At 43.8% G+C, this 17916-nt stretch overlaps 1 protein-coding gene across 1 annotated transcript in view; it reads left to right on the top strand.

Annotated features, from left to right (window-relative positions):
• The window catches only part of mast1a (microtubule associated serine/threonine kinase 1a), an 80917-nt gene extending 64896 nt beyond the window's left edge, over positions 1 to 16021 (top strand). The window contains exons 21-27 of the mRNA XM_056280545.1: positions 1076 to 1320; positions 1678 to 1935; positions 6436 to 6668; positions 7943 to 8065; positions 8585 to 8721; positions 13251 to 13438; positions 14268 to 16021. Of these exons, the coding sequence (XP_056136520.1) occupies positions 1076 to 1320; positions 1678 to 1935; positions 6436 to 6668; positions 7943 to 8065; positions 8585 to 8721; positions 13251 to 13438; positions 14268 to 16021 (2938 nt within the window). The remainder of the gene's footprint in view (positions 1 to 1075; positions 1321 to 1677; positions 1936 to 6435; positions 6669 to 7942; positions 8066 to 8584; positions 8722 to 13250; positions 13439 to 14267) is intronic.
• The last annotated feature ends 1895 nt before the right edge of the window (positions 16022 to 17916 follow it).

Here is a 17916-nt window from a genome sequence, read left to right as displayed (position 1 = left end):
CTGTGATTAGCAATAGCAAAAGAGATGGGGGTTCATGTCCTATTTGGTATAACTGAGTTTCAGTATCACATGATGGCTGAAAATACTGCTCTGCTCTTTTGTGACTAATCTGCTCTATTCTTGTATTCAGTTGTAATGAATTATCCATCCATCCATCCATTATCCAAACCGCTTATCCTGCTCTCAGGGTCGCGGGGATGCTGGAGCCTATCCCAGCAGTCACTAAATTGTCCCTAGGTGTAATGAATTATAATGTCTATAATTATATTATAAGAGTTAGTGTCTTCTAATTTCGTTACACTGAGGGGATAATATGGCAAGACGGATCTCAATATTGTTTGTATGCGTAGAGATGAAATTGGGCTATTACTGTTTCCAGACTGCTCTTCTGTTCATTAGAAAGTTTTTGTTCCCCAAACGTTTTCATGGACAGTGGATCAGTGGATAGAGTTGGATTTTATTGAGTTTATAAGGACAATAAAACGAAAATAGGAAATGTGCAATCACCGTGAATCTTTTTTTTTTTTTACCTTTTTGCCCCGGAGGTAAATTGAAAATTTAGAAAAGCGCCCCAAAATCCAGGCTAATTAACGCACACTGCTGATGTATTGCAGCTCTTATCATGCACCACCAATAGCAGCAGGCCTTCAACCTGCTGATCCAAACCCATTGTGTTAAATTAAAATGTTGTTTTCACTCTTTCATCTGACTCCTCTACATCTTTTATCATCCAGTATGGATAATTACCCAGTAGAGAAGGAACATTAAAAAGAAATTAGGGAAAATATGACAATATACCATATCTTCATTGCCCAGCTGTCTGACAGACGTTTCTTATTGCAGACTCCTTCCCCATTAACGAATAATTAAACGTTTACTAAGGGAATTTGTGGCAGCCCTGTTTTTTTAAGTAACTATTGAATTATCCCTCATTCCCACACTTGTAGCAAGGGTCACAGCTCTTTTTCGACAATGAGATACAACACATAGTCATTATTAAAAAAGAATTAAAAAAAAAAGATGCATTATGTCTGTTACCTTTCAGTGACTGTGTTTCCATATTTGTCTTGTTCAGGAAGCGCCTATCCTGTTCAGAGTCCCTCTACATGGAGGGGGAGTCCAGCCCACCCCTCGGGGCTCGACGGCGCTTTTCTGCCCTGATGGACACGCATCGTTTTGCCTCTGCTCTAGAGGCTGAGCCTGAACTCCAGTATCGTCAGACCTCCGACAAGGCCCGCGGGACCTCACTGGATGGGGCCAACGTCCCCTCACCCAACCTGCTGGAGCCACGGGTCGGCCCGAGAGAGCTCAACGGAGGAGGTGGGGGAAGGGGCGAGGGGTGTTGGCAGGAGTCGGGGTGCTTGGGTGACAATTGGAGCAAGTAAAAGATAGGGTGGCGAAGGAACGGGAGAAAATGATTAACAAATAGGGGGAGAAAGAGAGGAAAGGACTGAATGAGAGTGAAACAATGAGAGGAGATGGGCAAGAGCATGAGAAAGAGAAGGGACTGAGAATGGAGAATTAAAGAGCACCATGATGGCTCATCATATTACTGCTGTTGAGTGAGTGGGCAGCTGGGAAACTGATTTCAATAACCTCTTTTCATCTACATAAGTCTATACTATAAACAATAGTAAGATGTAACTGATATCTTATGTCATTCTTCTACTCCACCAGACAAAACCTCGAGACCGATAGACACACCAGGAGCTGCCTCAGCCATCACCACATCATCCCAAGGCCCTGTTGCATCCAGTCGTGATGTGATGACATCTCTTTATGACCCCTTGGGGCCACGAGCCACCAATGACCTCGTCCTGCGACGGGCACGCCACCAGCAGCTGTCAGGGGACGGGGAAAAACGCAACTCCAGACAGGGCAACAAGGTCATCAAGTCAGCCTCCGCCACCGCCCTATCTGTTATCATACCAGCAGGTAAGAAGTGTCATAGAATAGAATAGAATAGAATAGACACAAACCATTGGGAAAGAATGGAAAACTTGACAGTCTTCATCCCTTAATAAATGTATTAAGTATATATGTGATCAAGTGGTTCTTTTCTATTCTTCCACATAGTTAATCTGATCATCTCACACACTCCAAAAGGCCCATAACATCATTTGGCACAGAATGACTCTTTGGAGATGCTAAATGGGCATTTTGGAGATCTGCCTATGCATAGCCATAAAAAAAAAACAATGTAAAATGCCCATATTTTGGTACTATGTAAGTAAGCAAATTTTTATTGACATAGCACTTTTAAAAACACACGGTTACAAATTGCTTTACACTCAATACAGAAAATACGAATAAATACATAAAATAAATTGAATTAATATAAAACATGGCATAGGGAGTAACAGACCAAGCTAAAAATTAACCAAAACAGAAGGCAGAGATAGGGATCTATAAAAAGGCTTGCCTGAAAAGATGGGTTTTTAGAAGCTGCTTAAAACAGTCCAAAGATTCAGCAAATCTAATGGTTTGGGTAAGATTATTCCAGAGGCTTGGAACTAAAACTGCAAAGGCGCAGTCACCTTTTGTTTTGCAGTTGGAGTGAGGGATGGATAAAAGACAGGTTTGAGGAGTGGTCGCGAAGTGGAATGAGGAATAAGAAGATCAGAAATGTAACTGGGGCAAGATCATGCAGTGCTTTAAATGTTATCAATAAGCTTATAGATTATTCTGAATTTTATGGGAAGTCAATGGATGGATGCAAGAATAAGGGTAATATGGGACCTATGGCTAGTTCTAGTTAGTAGTCTAGCAGCTGCATTCTGAAACAACGGCAGACGATTTAAATGTGCTTGGTTGAAGGAAGAGTAGAGGGAGTTACAGAAATCTAGATGGGAGAAAATGAAAGTGTGAATTAAGGTTTTGACATCCTTAAAAGACAAAATATTTCTGATTTCTGCAATATTTCTTAGCTGAAGAAAACAGGATTGGACAAGTTTAGTAACATGGTGATCAAAAGATATTATGGTCAAAGATGATACCAAGATTTTTAGTGGTAGGTTTCATGTTTGAATGAAGTGGACCAATAAACTGATCAACTGCAGTGGTAAAGTTCTCAGGACCTATTAAGAGAACTTCAGTTTTGTCGGGGTTTAGATGGAGGAAATTAAAGGACATCCAGTCTTTGGTGGCAGCTAAGCAATCATAGGGGAAGGATAGTTGATTCAGAATATTGGGTTTGACAGAGAAATAGATCTGAGTATCATCCAAATAACAGTGGTATGACATGTCTTGAAAGTGACTAAACAAATAACCCAGAGGAGGCATGTATAAAGCAAAGAGGATAGGTCCAAGGACAGACCCCTGAGGGACTCCACACAGTAGGGGAGCTGACGAGTATGCAAGATTATTCATACAAACTTTAAAACATCCATTAGTCAGATAAGAGCGAAACCAATTTAATGCTGTACCAGAAATGCCAACCCAGTTCTCCAACATATCAAGTAAGATGGCATGATCGATGGTATCAAAGGCAGCAGTTAAATCTAGAAGAATAAGAATAGAGCATTCACCTTTATCAGCATGGATAAGAATGTCACTGGACATGCTTAGTAATGCAGTCTCAGTACTATGCTTGTGACTGTAGCGCTATCTATCCCTTTTAACTGTCAAGGACAATGCTCCTGCGTTCTCTATACAACTCGGTATCCAATAAACTATTGAAGTATGTTAACTTCGCTTCTTATGTGTTTAAAGTATGTTCTAAAGGCTCTAAATGTCTTACAGTGTCATCTGGTAACTCCAATTAAAAAGGTTGACTACCCCTTTAAGGCGCTTAAATATGGCATATGACCCCTTTAAGGCAATCTTACATGGTCTAGACACCTCAATGTGTCACCGAGTAACTTATATTAAAACGGTGGACTAGCCCTTTAAGGTTCTAAAATATGGTGTACACATCTCTGGGTGTCACCAGGTTACTTCCAGTAAAAAGATGGACTAGCCCTTTAAGGTTGTAAAAATATGGTGGACGGCCCTTTTAAGGCTAATTCCACATGTCACTTACCATAGCCCAGACACCACAGGAATAAACACACATGAATAATCCACACTCACACAGGTACATAGAATTATATATACAAATGTATTATGAGTAATAATTATTAGAATGAATGAAAGTAATAAGCCTCAATGGCTAACAAGCATCTGCATTCATATACACACAAATTAATCAGACCAACACATTAGCATACAGCTCAATAACCCTATAACTAAGCCGGCAATAAAAATAAAAGAAAGTCAACCCCCAGTTGCAGGCCTGTTTCTTTATCGGGTACGTTGGGGCCCTAAACAGCCCTCTTCGCTCCCCTTGGAAGCCCGCACATCCAGCTTGTACTCACAAAGAATGAATGCTCCTCTTCGTCTCGCGCTTCCCACCGCAGTGCAGCAGCGAACGTCAGGCAGGCAGCCATCCTAGCTAACTGGCTAGTTAGCCGTTAGCACCATCTCACGGTCGAACCGTGCGCTCGCCTCGGCAGCACAACACGGCAACAGACGACTCCTTCTGCGTTCCTCGATGGTCGCATGAACACACCACTACACTGTAACTGATAACGTTACTTCGCTAAACTAGAAGACGGCCCGACTCACTGTGGGGAGAGCCCCTTACCGCATCCAGTCCATTCGCGCGTCTTGCTGTGCTAGCAACGAACACCGACTGGCTAGCTCGCTCCGTAACGTCGCTGGGTCCACATATGGGACTGACGAGTAGTCAGTTTGTCTCCCCAGTCCACACAAACAGTTCCCAGGATGGGTCTCGGTCAGACACCTGCACACATCACTGTTCACTGAACTTCAATTACATTTCTCTCATCGCAAAATAGCATATAACAACTCGACATCAAACTGCTCCGTTTGCTCAGACAAGGGACGAGTGACCTACTTTCTCTCCCCGTTCAGTCTGCTTGCGCTGACGTTCCCCGCTGCCCTCTCAACCAATCACATTCAAGGTAAGTTATTCTCTCCACAGCCAACCAATCACAACAATAGTAAGTTTTCAACAATAAAAGTAAATGCATTTCACATTGGTAAACAACTGTTTTGCAGAACAATATCAACAATATAATATATTCATATTCAAAAGGTAAACAAAATAACCAACATAGGCCAAACTCTTATCTAATAGTGTAATATAATATATCTAAGGCCTATAATTTAACCACAGGGTTACATGACAAAAGCCAGATTGAATTTTATCGAAAACTGTTATGACCCTCAGTCAGCTGCAGCATTTGGTCCACAACTAGTTTTTTTTTCAAGGATTTTAGATAAAAAAGAAAGTTTGGAAATTGGTCTATAATTCTCTACCCTATGTAATAACATATGGAGATGCAACAGGTAAGACTGATGGCAATAGCGCCATTGAGTCATAGGTTCAACAGATAAAGCCAAAGGATTTTTTTTTCACTCAAAACCCTTTGTTATAGGTGCAGATGAAATTGAATTTACAATGTGTTTTGAGCCTTGACGACTCTGTTTCTGTGATACTATGATTAAATCTGACACTTCAGGAAAGGGATTACAAAGGGTAACTTTCTGGAAAGACCATGACTGTGCATATATTCAGAAGCGTTCATGATGTGAGCGACAGCTATTTTTGTTTGGGTATCTTTTTTTTGTGTGTTTATTTGCTGGAGGCAAAACAGCTTATTAGTGCATTACCACTACCAACTGGACTGGAATATGAAGCAGCAGATTATGCAGGATAGCTAAATTCTTTCAACTAGACCAGATTCATTTAGAAAGTTGATGTGATGAAATGTTTTGCTTGATGATTTCCCAAAAATACCTTCTAATGAAATATTACAAAAATAAATGATAATCCTCATTGTATCCCCTATATTGAAATAGTACTCAAGCTCTATTGTTTCAAATTAATTACAACATATGCATATTCCTGCAGAATTGTTGGCTGTTCTGTATAGTGAATAATTGAGACCTGCATGACCCATTCTTAAATGGGTTATCATGTTTTCTTTCTTTTGATTCCATCCCCTACCATCGTATGTCAGGTGTAAAACCTCCCTGATTGGAGGATGAAATAACTGGACAGGGGAATGTAATAAACTACCTGGTAGAATAGAAAGCCAGCAGAACTAATGTGATATGACCTGGGCCACCTCCCTGTTCAGGGCACGCCAAAGGAAGGTGTGCTCTGAATGGCTGTCCCCAGTTAGGTCCTCTTTCAAAAATTGGTGTGGCTTTACCACAAGGATAAATAATGACGTTCTCCCCCTGGCATCAGAGCTGAATAAGCTATCCGGATGAATGGTTTAACAATTTCAAACTGAAAACTGACCTCAAGTGAACAAAGTATAAACCTCCCCTGAATATTTTACTTACCCGGGTGAATGAAATTAATCTACATAGATATTCTTTCTATTTTTCTGTCTTTCCCCACACACTCCCCATTCTCCTCAGTGGAGCCCCATGGCGGCTTTTCCCCACTGGCCAGCCCCATGTCTCCCCGCTCCTTCTCCTCCAACCCCTCGTCCCGTGACTCCTCCCCCAGCAGAGATTTCTGCCCCACCGTCAGTGTGCTGCGCTCCCCCATCACCATCCATCGCTCCGGGAAGAAGTACGGTTTCACCCTCCGGGCCATCAGGGTTTACATTGGAGAGAGTGACGTCTACAGTGTGCATCACATTGTTTGGGTGAGAGAGCTGATATGAAAGTCACATGAGTTGTTCTGTGGTTTTTATTTTCATTTTTTAACTTGCCCACGTTGATGTTTTTTGCTGAAGTTTCTGCTTTGCTTTGGGTCTGGTGTCCTTGACTTTGAATGAACAGAGATGGCTTGTCTGTATTTGCTTCGATTTAGTGAACGAGGTGGAGGTCAGGCTTGCAAATTAGAAACCTCAAATGAAAGGGAGTGAAAAGGTATTCAAGATGGGGCCAGGTGATGAATGAAGGAATAGGTCTGCAGCCCATTTTTAATAGTCACAATAACTTACTGAGTGCAAACAATAAACCGGCATTTCAACACAGAGAACTATAATGAAAATACTCCATGTTGAAACATTTTGTTTGCACCTATTAAAGTATAATTACTGTTAACTGTGTGCTCCAGACCATCTCCTTGGAAGGGAACATCGTACGTGTAAGGTGCTGTTTTTCAGTCAGCTGATGCAGTTTTTTTCTTATTCTTAGCAGAATATGCAAGTTTTAAGCCTTCTAATCCATTTGGATCCAAGTGACAGTTGATTTCCATGTATGGAGGAACAACAATAAACTCTTCTAAAATCTATAATATATCTGCTCTAGGGTGGCACGGTGGCACAGTCACCTGAGAGCAAGAAGGTCCTGGGTTCGAGCCCCAGGGTAGTCCAACCTTGGGCGTCGTCCCAGGTCGTCCTCTGTATGGAGTTTGCATGTTCTCCCCGTGTCTGCATGGGTTTCCGCTGGGGGCTCCGGTTTCCTCCCACAGTCCAAAGACATGTAGGTCAGGTGAATTGGCCATACTAAATTGTCCCTAGATATGAATGTGTGTGTGTGTGTGTGTGTGTGTGTGTGTGTGTGTGTGTGTGTGTGTGTGTGTGTGTGTGTGTGTGTATATATATATATGTCGGCCGTGTGTGATGGCCTGATGGCCTGTCCAGCGTGCCCCCCCCCCCCTCCGCCTGCCGCCCAGTGACTGCTGGGATAGGCTCCGGCATCCCCGCGTCCCTGAGAGCAGGATAAGCAGTTCAGATAATGGATGGATGGATGGATGGATGACTGAGGACTGGGAATGAGTTTGTCCTATATTAACAAATACCCGACAAAATGTGCATGTGTCCAAGTTAAATTCTATGTTCTGTAGTTTCTAGCCTCAAGGCAGAACTGTTCACATTCAAAATACTCCAAACGATATGAATTTCATAGGTGCATTATAAACCTGATTGGTTTTCCCTGCAACATTATGTGTGTGTCTCCTTCCTAATGGCAGCATGTGGAGGATGGAGGCCCTGCCCAGGAAGCTGGCCTTTGTGCTGGAGATCTCATCACTCATGTCAATGGTGAATCTGTGCATGGCCTGGTGCACACCGAGGTGGTGGAGCTCATTTTGAAGGTAGAGACCATAAGGTCTATATTTATACTTGCTTGTTTATCACGTGACAAGGTCTATCAAGTCTCCATGTACAGCACTCAGTTTTTCTTAATGGGGCTATTCGGGACATCCAGGTAGCGTAGCGGTCGATTTTGTTGCCTAACAACATGGGATTGCCAGCTCGAATCCCCGTGTTACCTCCGGCTTGGTCGGGCGTCCCTACAGACACAATTGGCCATGTCTGCGGGTGGGAAGCCAGATGTGGGTATGTGTCCTAGTTGCTGCAGTAGCGCTTCCTCTGGTCAGCCGGGGCGCCCTCCCCGGATTGGCAGAGGGGGTGAGAGCAGAGACCGGGACGGCTTGGAAGAATGGTGTAATTGGCAAAATTCAATTGGGGAGGAAAAGGGTGAAAAAAAATTTTTTTTTAAATAGATAATGTGTGAAATCTTTTAATTCCCTTTAATTCCCTCATTGCAGACATAGATGTATAGTATGTTGCAGTGGCTAAATATTAATGTCAGTGATATTCCCACCATCTAGAGTGGGAACAAAGTGACGGTGACCACCACGCCCTTTGAGAATACGTCCATCAAAGTCGGTCCGGCTCGGAAGGCCAGCTACAAATGTAAAATGGCTAGACGCAACAAGAGGACCATGGGAAAGGATGGCCAGGACAGGTACTAGGTGGCTTACTCAACATAACAACTATAATGAAAATGTTACATATTTTTTTAACAGGTGTCACTTTATATTAAGAGAACACAGATAGTCTTCACTAAGAGAAATGGACAGGGTTGCACTGATCGTTCCTAAGTTTGTCACTGAGATTGTATGTTAAGTTCTCACTAAGTTCACAGTAAGTTTTAAGCTAGCAATTTACTAATTTAGGTTGCACTGTTCATATGTAAGGAATGTCGTTGCTAGTAAAGTCTTAGCCATGTGTAAATCAGTTACAAGGCAAACATCACTGCAGCCAGCAGCCAATCAAAAACCATTCACACATATAAAGATGGAACGGCACACAAAAATGTCCACATTATCATATAGGCTAAATCAAAGGGATGCATTGTATTGCGTGAAACAGGCTGACAACAGATATTTTCTCCATTTTCAAATGGTAGTTCCTAATAGTCTGAGCTGGCCTTTATGTTTGTTGTAGTCAAAGTTTGGTCTCTTTGTGTTATTACTGTCGCTTTGAGAAAATGTTACAGTTCAGGGCATTCAGGTGGCTTGGCGGTCTATTCCGTTGCCTACCAACATGGGGATCAGTGGTTCGAATCCCCGTGTTACCTCTGGCTTGGTCGGGCGTCCCTACAGACACAATTGGCCGTGTCTGCAGGTGGGAAGCCAGATGTGGGTATGTTTCCTGGTCGCTACCCTAGCGCCTCCTCTGGTCAGTCGGGGCACCTGTTTTGAGGGGGGGGGGTGGACTGGGTGGAATAGCGTGATCCTCCCATGCGCTACGTCCCCCTGGTGAAACTCCTCACTGTCAGGTGAAAAGAAGCAGCTGGTGACTCCATGTGTATCGGAGGAGGCATGTGGTAGTCTGCAGTCCCCCCCCACCCACCCACCCAGACTGGCAGAGGAGGTGGAGCAGTGAATGAGATGGTTTGAAAGAGTGGGGTTATCGGGGGAGGCAATCTTAGAACAGCCACAACCGGGACGCGAACCCATGTCTCCCGCACCACGGGTGACTACATTAACCAGTCGACTAAAGGGTCTGACCTGTTAGCCAAGGGCTTGCGCTTCTATTTATCTGTACATGTTACTATATATATATATATATATATATATATATATATATATATATATATATGTGTGTGTGTGTGTAACTTTGTTAAAAGAAACACTCAACGGTAGAGAAAGTGCTCAACAAATAAGGGGCAAAATAATCCAGTGAGTCAAGTAAATTATTTATGAGACAGTACAAGCCTGTCTCATGCCATAAGCAATCATCAGCTGTCAATAAAGCTACACGGGAAACAACATACCATTTACTGGCTCGTCATGAACATCGTGTGCACAGTGTCCAATGGGGAAGGGAGCGGTGCGACATTCAAAAATTCAAAAACATGTGATCTCTAATGGAGGTGCAACGTTCAAAAATTCAAAAACATGTGATCCCTAACGGTCCAGTGTGTGTGTGTGTGGGGGGGGGGTGGTATTTGTCTATTGGCATGATTTATTTATAATTACAAAATAGGTTCTTATATCTATGTATGCAACTGCTGGCCAATTCATTCCTGGATTCAATGTAGCAAAACACCAAGAGGTCGAGCAAATTAAGAAAACAACATGCAAAATATTCACAAACAATGGGCTAAAAATCACAATTGAAGCCAACAAAAAACAAATTGACTTTCTTAACATCTCAATGGACCTTAGGAACGGCACAGACAAGCCGTACATTAAGCCCAACAACACACTGCAGTATGTCCATAGAGAAAGCAACCACCCACCCTCCATCTTGAATAATATCCCAGAAAGCATTAATAGAAGACTCTCAAAATTATCATCTAATGAGTCCATCTTCAATGAAGCTACACCCCCATACCAAGATGCATTACAAAAAAGTGGCTACAATTTTAGCTCACGTACAACCCACCATTAAATACTGACTGCCAGCAAATCAACAAACGTAGCAGAAAATGAAACATCACCTGGTACAACCCACCCTACAGTGATACCGTGGCCACAAACAATGGTAGGCAGTTTTTTGAACTTTTGGATAAGTGCTTTACCCCAGACCATCAACTGAGGAAGATATTCAATAGTAACACCATCAAAATTAGTTACAGCTGCGTGCCTAACATTCAACAAATAATATGGTCTCACAACACAAGAATCATGAACAAATCAATGACACCTTCAATACAACCGGACACCCCCAACTGCAACTGCCGTGTGAACGAGTCATGCCCCCTCGAGGGAAAATGCCAGATGAAGGGAGTTATCTATCATGCTACGGTGACAAGAAATGACAATGGCAAAATAGAGACATGCATCGGTCTAACAGAGGAAACATTCAAAAAGAGGTTTAATGCACACACGTGTAGCTTCAGAAACAACCGTTTAAAGAATGTAACATCTTTAAGTCGTTATATTTGGTCATTGGCGGACAGAAACATTAATTATTCAACCACCTGGAAAATCCTCTCAAAAAACAGCATATTCAACCAGTAGTAAAATGTGCAATCTACGTCTAACTGAAAAATATGTCATCATTTGCAAACCAGAAATGTCCACATTGAATAACAGGAATGAATTGGCCAGCAGTTGCAGACATAGATATAAGCACCGATTTTGTAATTATAAATAAATCATGTCAATAGACAAATACCAACCCCCCCCCCCCCCCCAAATTGGACCATTAGCGATCACATGTTTTTGAATTTTTGAATGTCGCACCTCTCCCTTCCCCACTGGACATTGTGCACGTTACGTGCATGACGAGGCAGTAAATGGTATGTCCTTTCCTCAAGTAACTTTATTGACAGCTGATGATTGCTTATGGCATGAAACAGACTTGTACTGTCTCAAAGATTTATTTAAATCACTGGATTATACACTACCGTTCAAAAGTTTGGGATCACCCAAACAATTTTGTGTTTTCCATGAAAAGTCACACTTATTCACCACCATATGTTGTGAAATGAATAGAAAATAGAGTCAAGACATTGACAAGGTTAGAAATAATGATTTGTATTTGAAATAAGATTTTTTTTACATCAAACTTTGCTTTCGTCAAAGAATCCTCCATTTGCAGCAATTACAGCATTGCAGACCTTTGGCATTCTAGCTGTTAATTTGTTGAGGTAATCTGGAGAAATTGCACCCCACGCTTCCAGAAGCAGCTCCCACAAGTTGGATTGGTTGGATGGGCACTTCTTTGAGCAGATTGAGTTTCTGGAGCATCACATTTGTGGGGTCAATTAAACGCTCAAAATGGCCAGAAAAAGAGAACTTTCATCTGAAACTCGACAGTCTATTCTTGTTCTTAGAAATGAAGGCTATTCCATGCGAGAAATTGCTAAGAAATTGAAGATTTCCTACACCGGTGTGTACTACTCCCTTCAGAGGACAGCACAAACAGGCTCTAACCAGAGTAGAAAAAGAAGTGGGAGGCCGCGTTGCACAACTGAGCAAGAAGATAAGTACATTAGAGTCTCTAGTTTGAGAAACAGACGCCTCACAGGTCCCCAACTGGCATCTTCATTAAATAGTACCTGTTAGAGCCTGTTTGTGCTGTCCTCTGAAGGGAGTAGTACACACCGGTGTAGGAAATCTTCAATTTCTTTGCAATTTCTCGCATGGAATAGCCTTCATTTCTAAGAACAAGAATAGACTGTCGAGTTTCAGATGAAAGTTCTCTTTTTCTGGCCATTTTGAGTGTTTAATTGACCCCACAAATGTGATGCTCCAGAAACTCAATCTGCTCAAAGAAGTGCCCATCCAACCAATCCAACTTGTGGGAGCTGCTTCTGGAAGCGTGGGGTGCAATTTCTCCAGATTACCTCAACAAATTAACAGCTAGAATGCCAAAGGTCTGCAATGCTGTAATTGCTGCAAATGGAGGATTCTTTAACGAAAGCAAAGTTTGATGTAAAAAAAATCTTATTTCAAATAAAAATCATTATTTCTAACCTTGTCAATGTCTTGACTCTATTTTCTATTCATTTCACAACATATGGTGGTGAATAAGTGTGACTTTTCATGGAAAACACGAAATTGTTTGGGTGATCCCAAACTTTTGAACGGTAGTGTATATATATATGTTACAGTTCTCCATTAGTGAACTCCAATGACTACACTTCCTGGTATGTGTAACAGTTTACAACGTTTATAAACATTGTATCCGGATGAACTGATTCAATCTTCTTTGATACGTTCTTAGTTATAACTAGTAGGACTTTATTTGGTGTGGTGTAAATTCTGATTTAGTAGCTACTTACGTGACAGCTAGATTTAGTAAGAACTTCACACACAACTGGTGCATCAAGCCTCTGGTTTTCACACTTTTCTTGCCTTAACACTTTTCTCATGGTAATTTATTAATCAAGTGTGACATTTCTTTTTCTGGATTATTAGCACCGGGTTATGCTGGGAATGATTTCTTAGATTTACATGTGTTATATACCCTACCTACATGTCAGAGACATTTCAAATGTTCATTTTATTGTTTCCCTCTCTTTTCACTCACTCGCAGTAAGAAGCGCAACTCTTTGTTCCGCAAGATCACAAAGCAGTCAAACCTGCTCCATACCAGCCACAGCCTTTCTTCTCTGAACCGCTCTCTGTCCTCCAGTGAGAGTCTCCCTGGCTCCCCTACTCACAGCCTGTCAGCCCGGTCCCCCACGCAGGGCTACCGCTCCACTCCTGAGCCCACATATTTGGGTAAGCACTGGAATTACACATGCAATCATGAGTGTTCAAGTTGAGGCTCGGCATAGAGCTGAAATGAGTCTGCCGTTGCACAGATGTCACCTGCTCTAATCTGAGCAATGCTACTAATCCTCTTGGGGTAATATTAAGAGGATAATACCAAATTGTATGGCAAAATTGCACAGGTAGAAACTGCATAAAAATTGACGAATGAATTACATGCCCTATTCACTCACACCAATTCCCTTAAACAGTTATACCATTTCACTACTGCAAAATAATGGTTTAAAAGTCTTAATTAAGGAGGCGTCTGGGTAGCATAGCAGTCTATTCCGTTGCCTACCAACACGGGGATCCTGGTTCAAATCCCCGTGTTGCCTCCGGCTTGGTAGGGCGTCCCTACAGACACAATTGGCCGTGTCTACAGGTTGGAAGCCAGATATGGGTATTGGTCCTGGTCGTTGCACTAGCTCCTCCTCTGGTCGGTCAGGACACCTGTTCGGGGGGGATAGCATGATCTTCCCACGTGCTATGTCCCCCTGGCGAAAATCCTCACTGTCAGGTGAGAAGCAGCTGGCGATTCCACATGTATCGGAGGAAGCATGTGGTAGTCTGCAGCCCTCCCCGGATCGGCAGAGGGAGTGGAGCAGAGACCCGGATGGCTTGGAAGAGTGGGGTAATTGACCAGATACAATTGGGGAGAAAAGGGGGGTGGGTAATCCAACAAAAAAAAACAAGTCTTAATTAAGATAATTTTCAAATGAAAAGTAAAATATGTATTACAAAAAACTTGTGTTTTTTCTCCCCCCCCCCCCCCTCCTGCTCTGTGTTCTTCTTTAAGGTGCCTCTTCCCAGAGCAGCTCCCCTGCGTCCAGCACCCCAAACTCCCCTGCTGCCTCCCAACATATGAGGCCCAGCTCACTGCACGGCCTCTCCCCTAAACTCCACCGCCAGTACCGATCAGCCCGTTGCAAGTCTGCCGGCAACATCCCCCTGTCCCCACTCGCTCACACACCCTCCCCCACACAGTCTTCCCCTCCATCCCTACCTGGCCACACTGTAGGAAGCTCTAACACCACCCAGACCTTCCCTGCCAAGCTCCACTCCTCCCCCCCAGTTGTCCGTCCAAGGCCCAAGAGTGCTGAGCCCCCACGATCACCTCTCCTCAAGCGGGTCCAATCAGCGGAGAAGTTGGGCTCACCGCTGACCCAATCCAGTTCTACAGGAGGCCTTGGGGGTCCGCTGAGGAAGCACAGTCTGGAGGTGCAGCACTCAGACTACCGTAAAGATGCTTTCCTCTGTGAGGTGGGCCTCCAGAGCCTGCTGGAGACAGAAGGGGAGAACCTGCCTCCCAACCCACCTCCCCTCCCCTCATCGCTGGCCTCGCCATCTGCTTCATTGGTCCCTGAAACAGGTGTACTGAAACCAGTGAGAAGACTTGGGAGGCAGGAGTCACCCCTCAGCCGGGAAGCACTGCTGGCAGGGAGGGAGCGGGAAAAGGAAAGGGAGAGGGAAAAAGAGAGGGAGAAGGAAGGCAAGGCAACACCTTTCCTAGAGAAATCTCAAAGTGGAGTTGGAGCCACGGAAACCCAGTCATCCCTTAGCAGAAAACCTCTAACAAGTCATTTTATGTCTCAGGCTGACCACAACTCTAGACTACGGTCCCCAAGTACAGAAACCACAAAAGTTACAACTCCCAGCAGCCCCTCGGGGACAATAGGAAGCTTTGTTGGTCTAAGGGGGGCTGAGAAGAGTCCCCAAAGCCAGAGAGACTTATCTCCCAAACAACAAGACAAGGTGGGAAGGAGTATGTTCACTAACACTAAAGATCCCCAGGAAAGTGAAAGGGGTAGAGCTGCACCAAAGCTAGAAGGAGACAGCAGGAGTAGGCCCAACCAGCCGTGTGGTGCATTAGGCAAGGGCACCAGCCACACCTCGGATAAAGGCATTGGCATCAGTGGCACAGTGTCAGGAGGACCACTGGCCATGAACAAAACCTTTAAACCATCAGGTATGGGGGAAAGCCTGAGGAAGAGTGGAGTTGAGAGCAACGATTTGAGGACTTCAGACCTGACGTCCAAAAGCCCCAAACTTCCTGCCAGGGTCCTCGCACCTGTTGTGCCCCCGCATGGCCAGCCCCTTTCCCTGTCCAAGGTGAGGCAGGGACTCGGGCCCGTCAACTGCTACCGAGGCACCCTGGACTGGGAGGACAAGTGTCGTCTGGAGGTGGTGGAGGAGCACTCGCCTTCACCCTCTCCCTCCCCTACATCTGTCACCCCCTCCCTCTGCGGGCCTTCCCTCTGCAAGTCTCGCCCGGTCTCCCCCGGCGACAAGACGAGCTTTGTCACACAGCTGACCACTGTGGCCAAAAATGTTTTGGGGCCGATCAAACTGGGCTCCCAGGAGGGGGGCAAGAGCAAAGACCAGCAGCCTAAGGCAATGGAGGAAAAGCAGGGCTACTCGGCAGGAAAGTTTGAGACCTCTGCTGGAGGCAGAGCGGTTGGTGGGGCTGCAGTAGTGACCCAAAGTCCTGGAAGTTCACAGGTAGAAAAGGCTGCAGCTGGCAGCAGCCCCTCACAGAATGTGACCAAATGATGTCCACAGAGAAGACGTTAGGATTTACGATGCCTTTTGGAAAAACAATGCAACAACAGTCAAGCACTTAGAAACAATGTACATTCCAATTTCAGAGTATATCTAATATGGTATATATTGATTACTATATTTGACTGATGCTAATTTAAAATCAGAAGTGAAAAAAAACCTACTGTAAATGTGCATTTATTGTTTTTCTAAGATAAAAGTATTTAAAAAGGTGATGCTCCATGTTATGTACGGCTCTTCATGAGATGTATATTTGTGCGCGTGTGTGTCTGTGTGAATGCACGTCATATGGATGTATGTATATTAAGTACAAAAGGTCAAAATGTGCTTTACTGATCGAAACCTGCTGACTGCTGTGAGTCCTTAATCCAGTCACTCGTTTTTGTCTCTCAAAAGCCCTTCTATTTTCCTGTTAATCAAACAAAACAATAAGACCCGGTGGGGGGTAAACTGAGGTCCAATCAAATCAGAAAGAATCCCATTAAAAGAACACAAGACGATCACTTTACTTCTTTGCCTGTTTAGGGGTTTCTCCTCCATGAGTGAATCTAGGCAAATTCAGTTAAGGTACTGTCAGTAAAGACGCATCGTGGAAACCCCCCCCACCCCCCCACCCTTCCCCACCCTCACTCTCTTGCTTTGAGTCAAGGGAAGAAAGGGGCAGGAGGAGTGGCAGCAGCTACCTTAGGTCTATTTCTGGTGGTTCTAGAGGGCTGTGTCCTGTTGCAGAGTAAAGCCTTGGCTGACAGGGTTTAGGCTCAGTCCTTATCTCTACCTTGCAGGAAATTCAACGCAGACCCACTTTCACCCTGGTTCTTACTGTATTCCACACACACACACACACACACACACACACACACACACACACACACACGCACACACCTCATGAAGTAGCAATGTCAGCAGACTCGTTTTTCATGCATTTGAATTCATACCCCTGAGATTTATGAATTAGTGTGTGTGTATGTGTGTGTGTGTGTGTACACGTATACACGTGTGTGTACGTGCGCACGTGCACGCACGTGTGAGAGAGAGAAGTGTGTGAGCATGCAGGTGTTTCTTATGTATAATTTCACTCAGCTAGTCAACAATGCAGGGGGTCACGGCAACAACCAGACTTGAAATAGATTAGCTTCAGTATCCTTTAACATAAACATACGTATTTATGAACGGAAAGAAAATCCTTTGTCACTTGACCATGACAAACTCGGCACAGTGAAGGTGACTACTGTAGATATCTAGATAAAAGTGTTCTAAGCATGTGTACGCTAAATCATTGTTCTGATGTAAACCAAAATAACGTGGCGTCCAAGCCTGATACTTTTTCGTGAAAGGGCTCAAAACCTGAAATACTGTCTTCAGATACGGGCATTCTGTTATGTCAACACCAGTCTATTACCATGACAGAGAAGATAGCAGTAGTTAAACGTAGTGGATTATTTAGGTGCTTCGAGGAAGTAGTGGTTTTTGAGTGAGTCAGTTTGCTTTCAAATTCAGCAAGCGGGCTCAAAAGATCAGACAGGCTTACAGTACAGGAAAAGAAACAAACTCTCGCTCACTTATCCTCTCGGTTCATTTCCAGTATCTTTTCTTTTATATGTACTCAAAACAGAACAGTCCCAGATGTAGGTGCGGAATGCGGTTTCCCCTATCTGAAGTAGTCTATTCACGAGCTCCAGAAGACTGTAAAGTTATGCTAAGTTTCATGCAGTGCATCCATTTATCATATCTCATGGTGGATTTTATGTGGCATAGTACTATACTGCCCCCACGTGATTTAACATGTCCACTGTTGAACACATGTCCATGTCACGTGCACTCCCCCATCACCCCCAGGTGTAAACTCGCTCTAATACCAGACCAAGGTTTCTAATATGTTACAGAAT

Source organism: Lampris incognitus, chromosome 5, assembly GCF_029633865.1.
Source record: "Lampris incognitus isolate fLamInc1 chromosome 5, fLamInc1.hap2, whole genome shotgun sequence".
NCBI lineage: Eukaryota > Metazoa > Chordata > Actinopteri > Lampriformes > Lampridae > Lampris > Lampris incognitus.
This window is presented reverse-complemented; position numbering and strand designations above follow the sequence as displayed.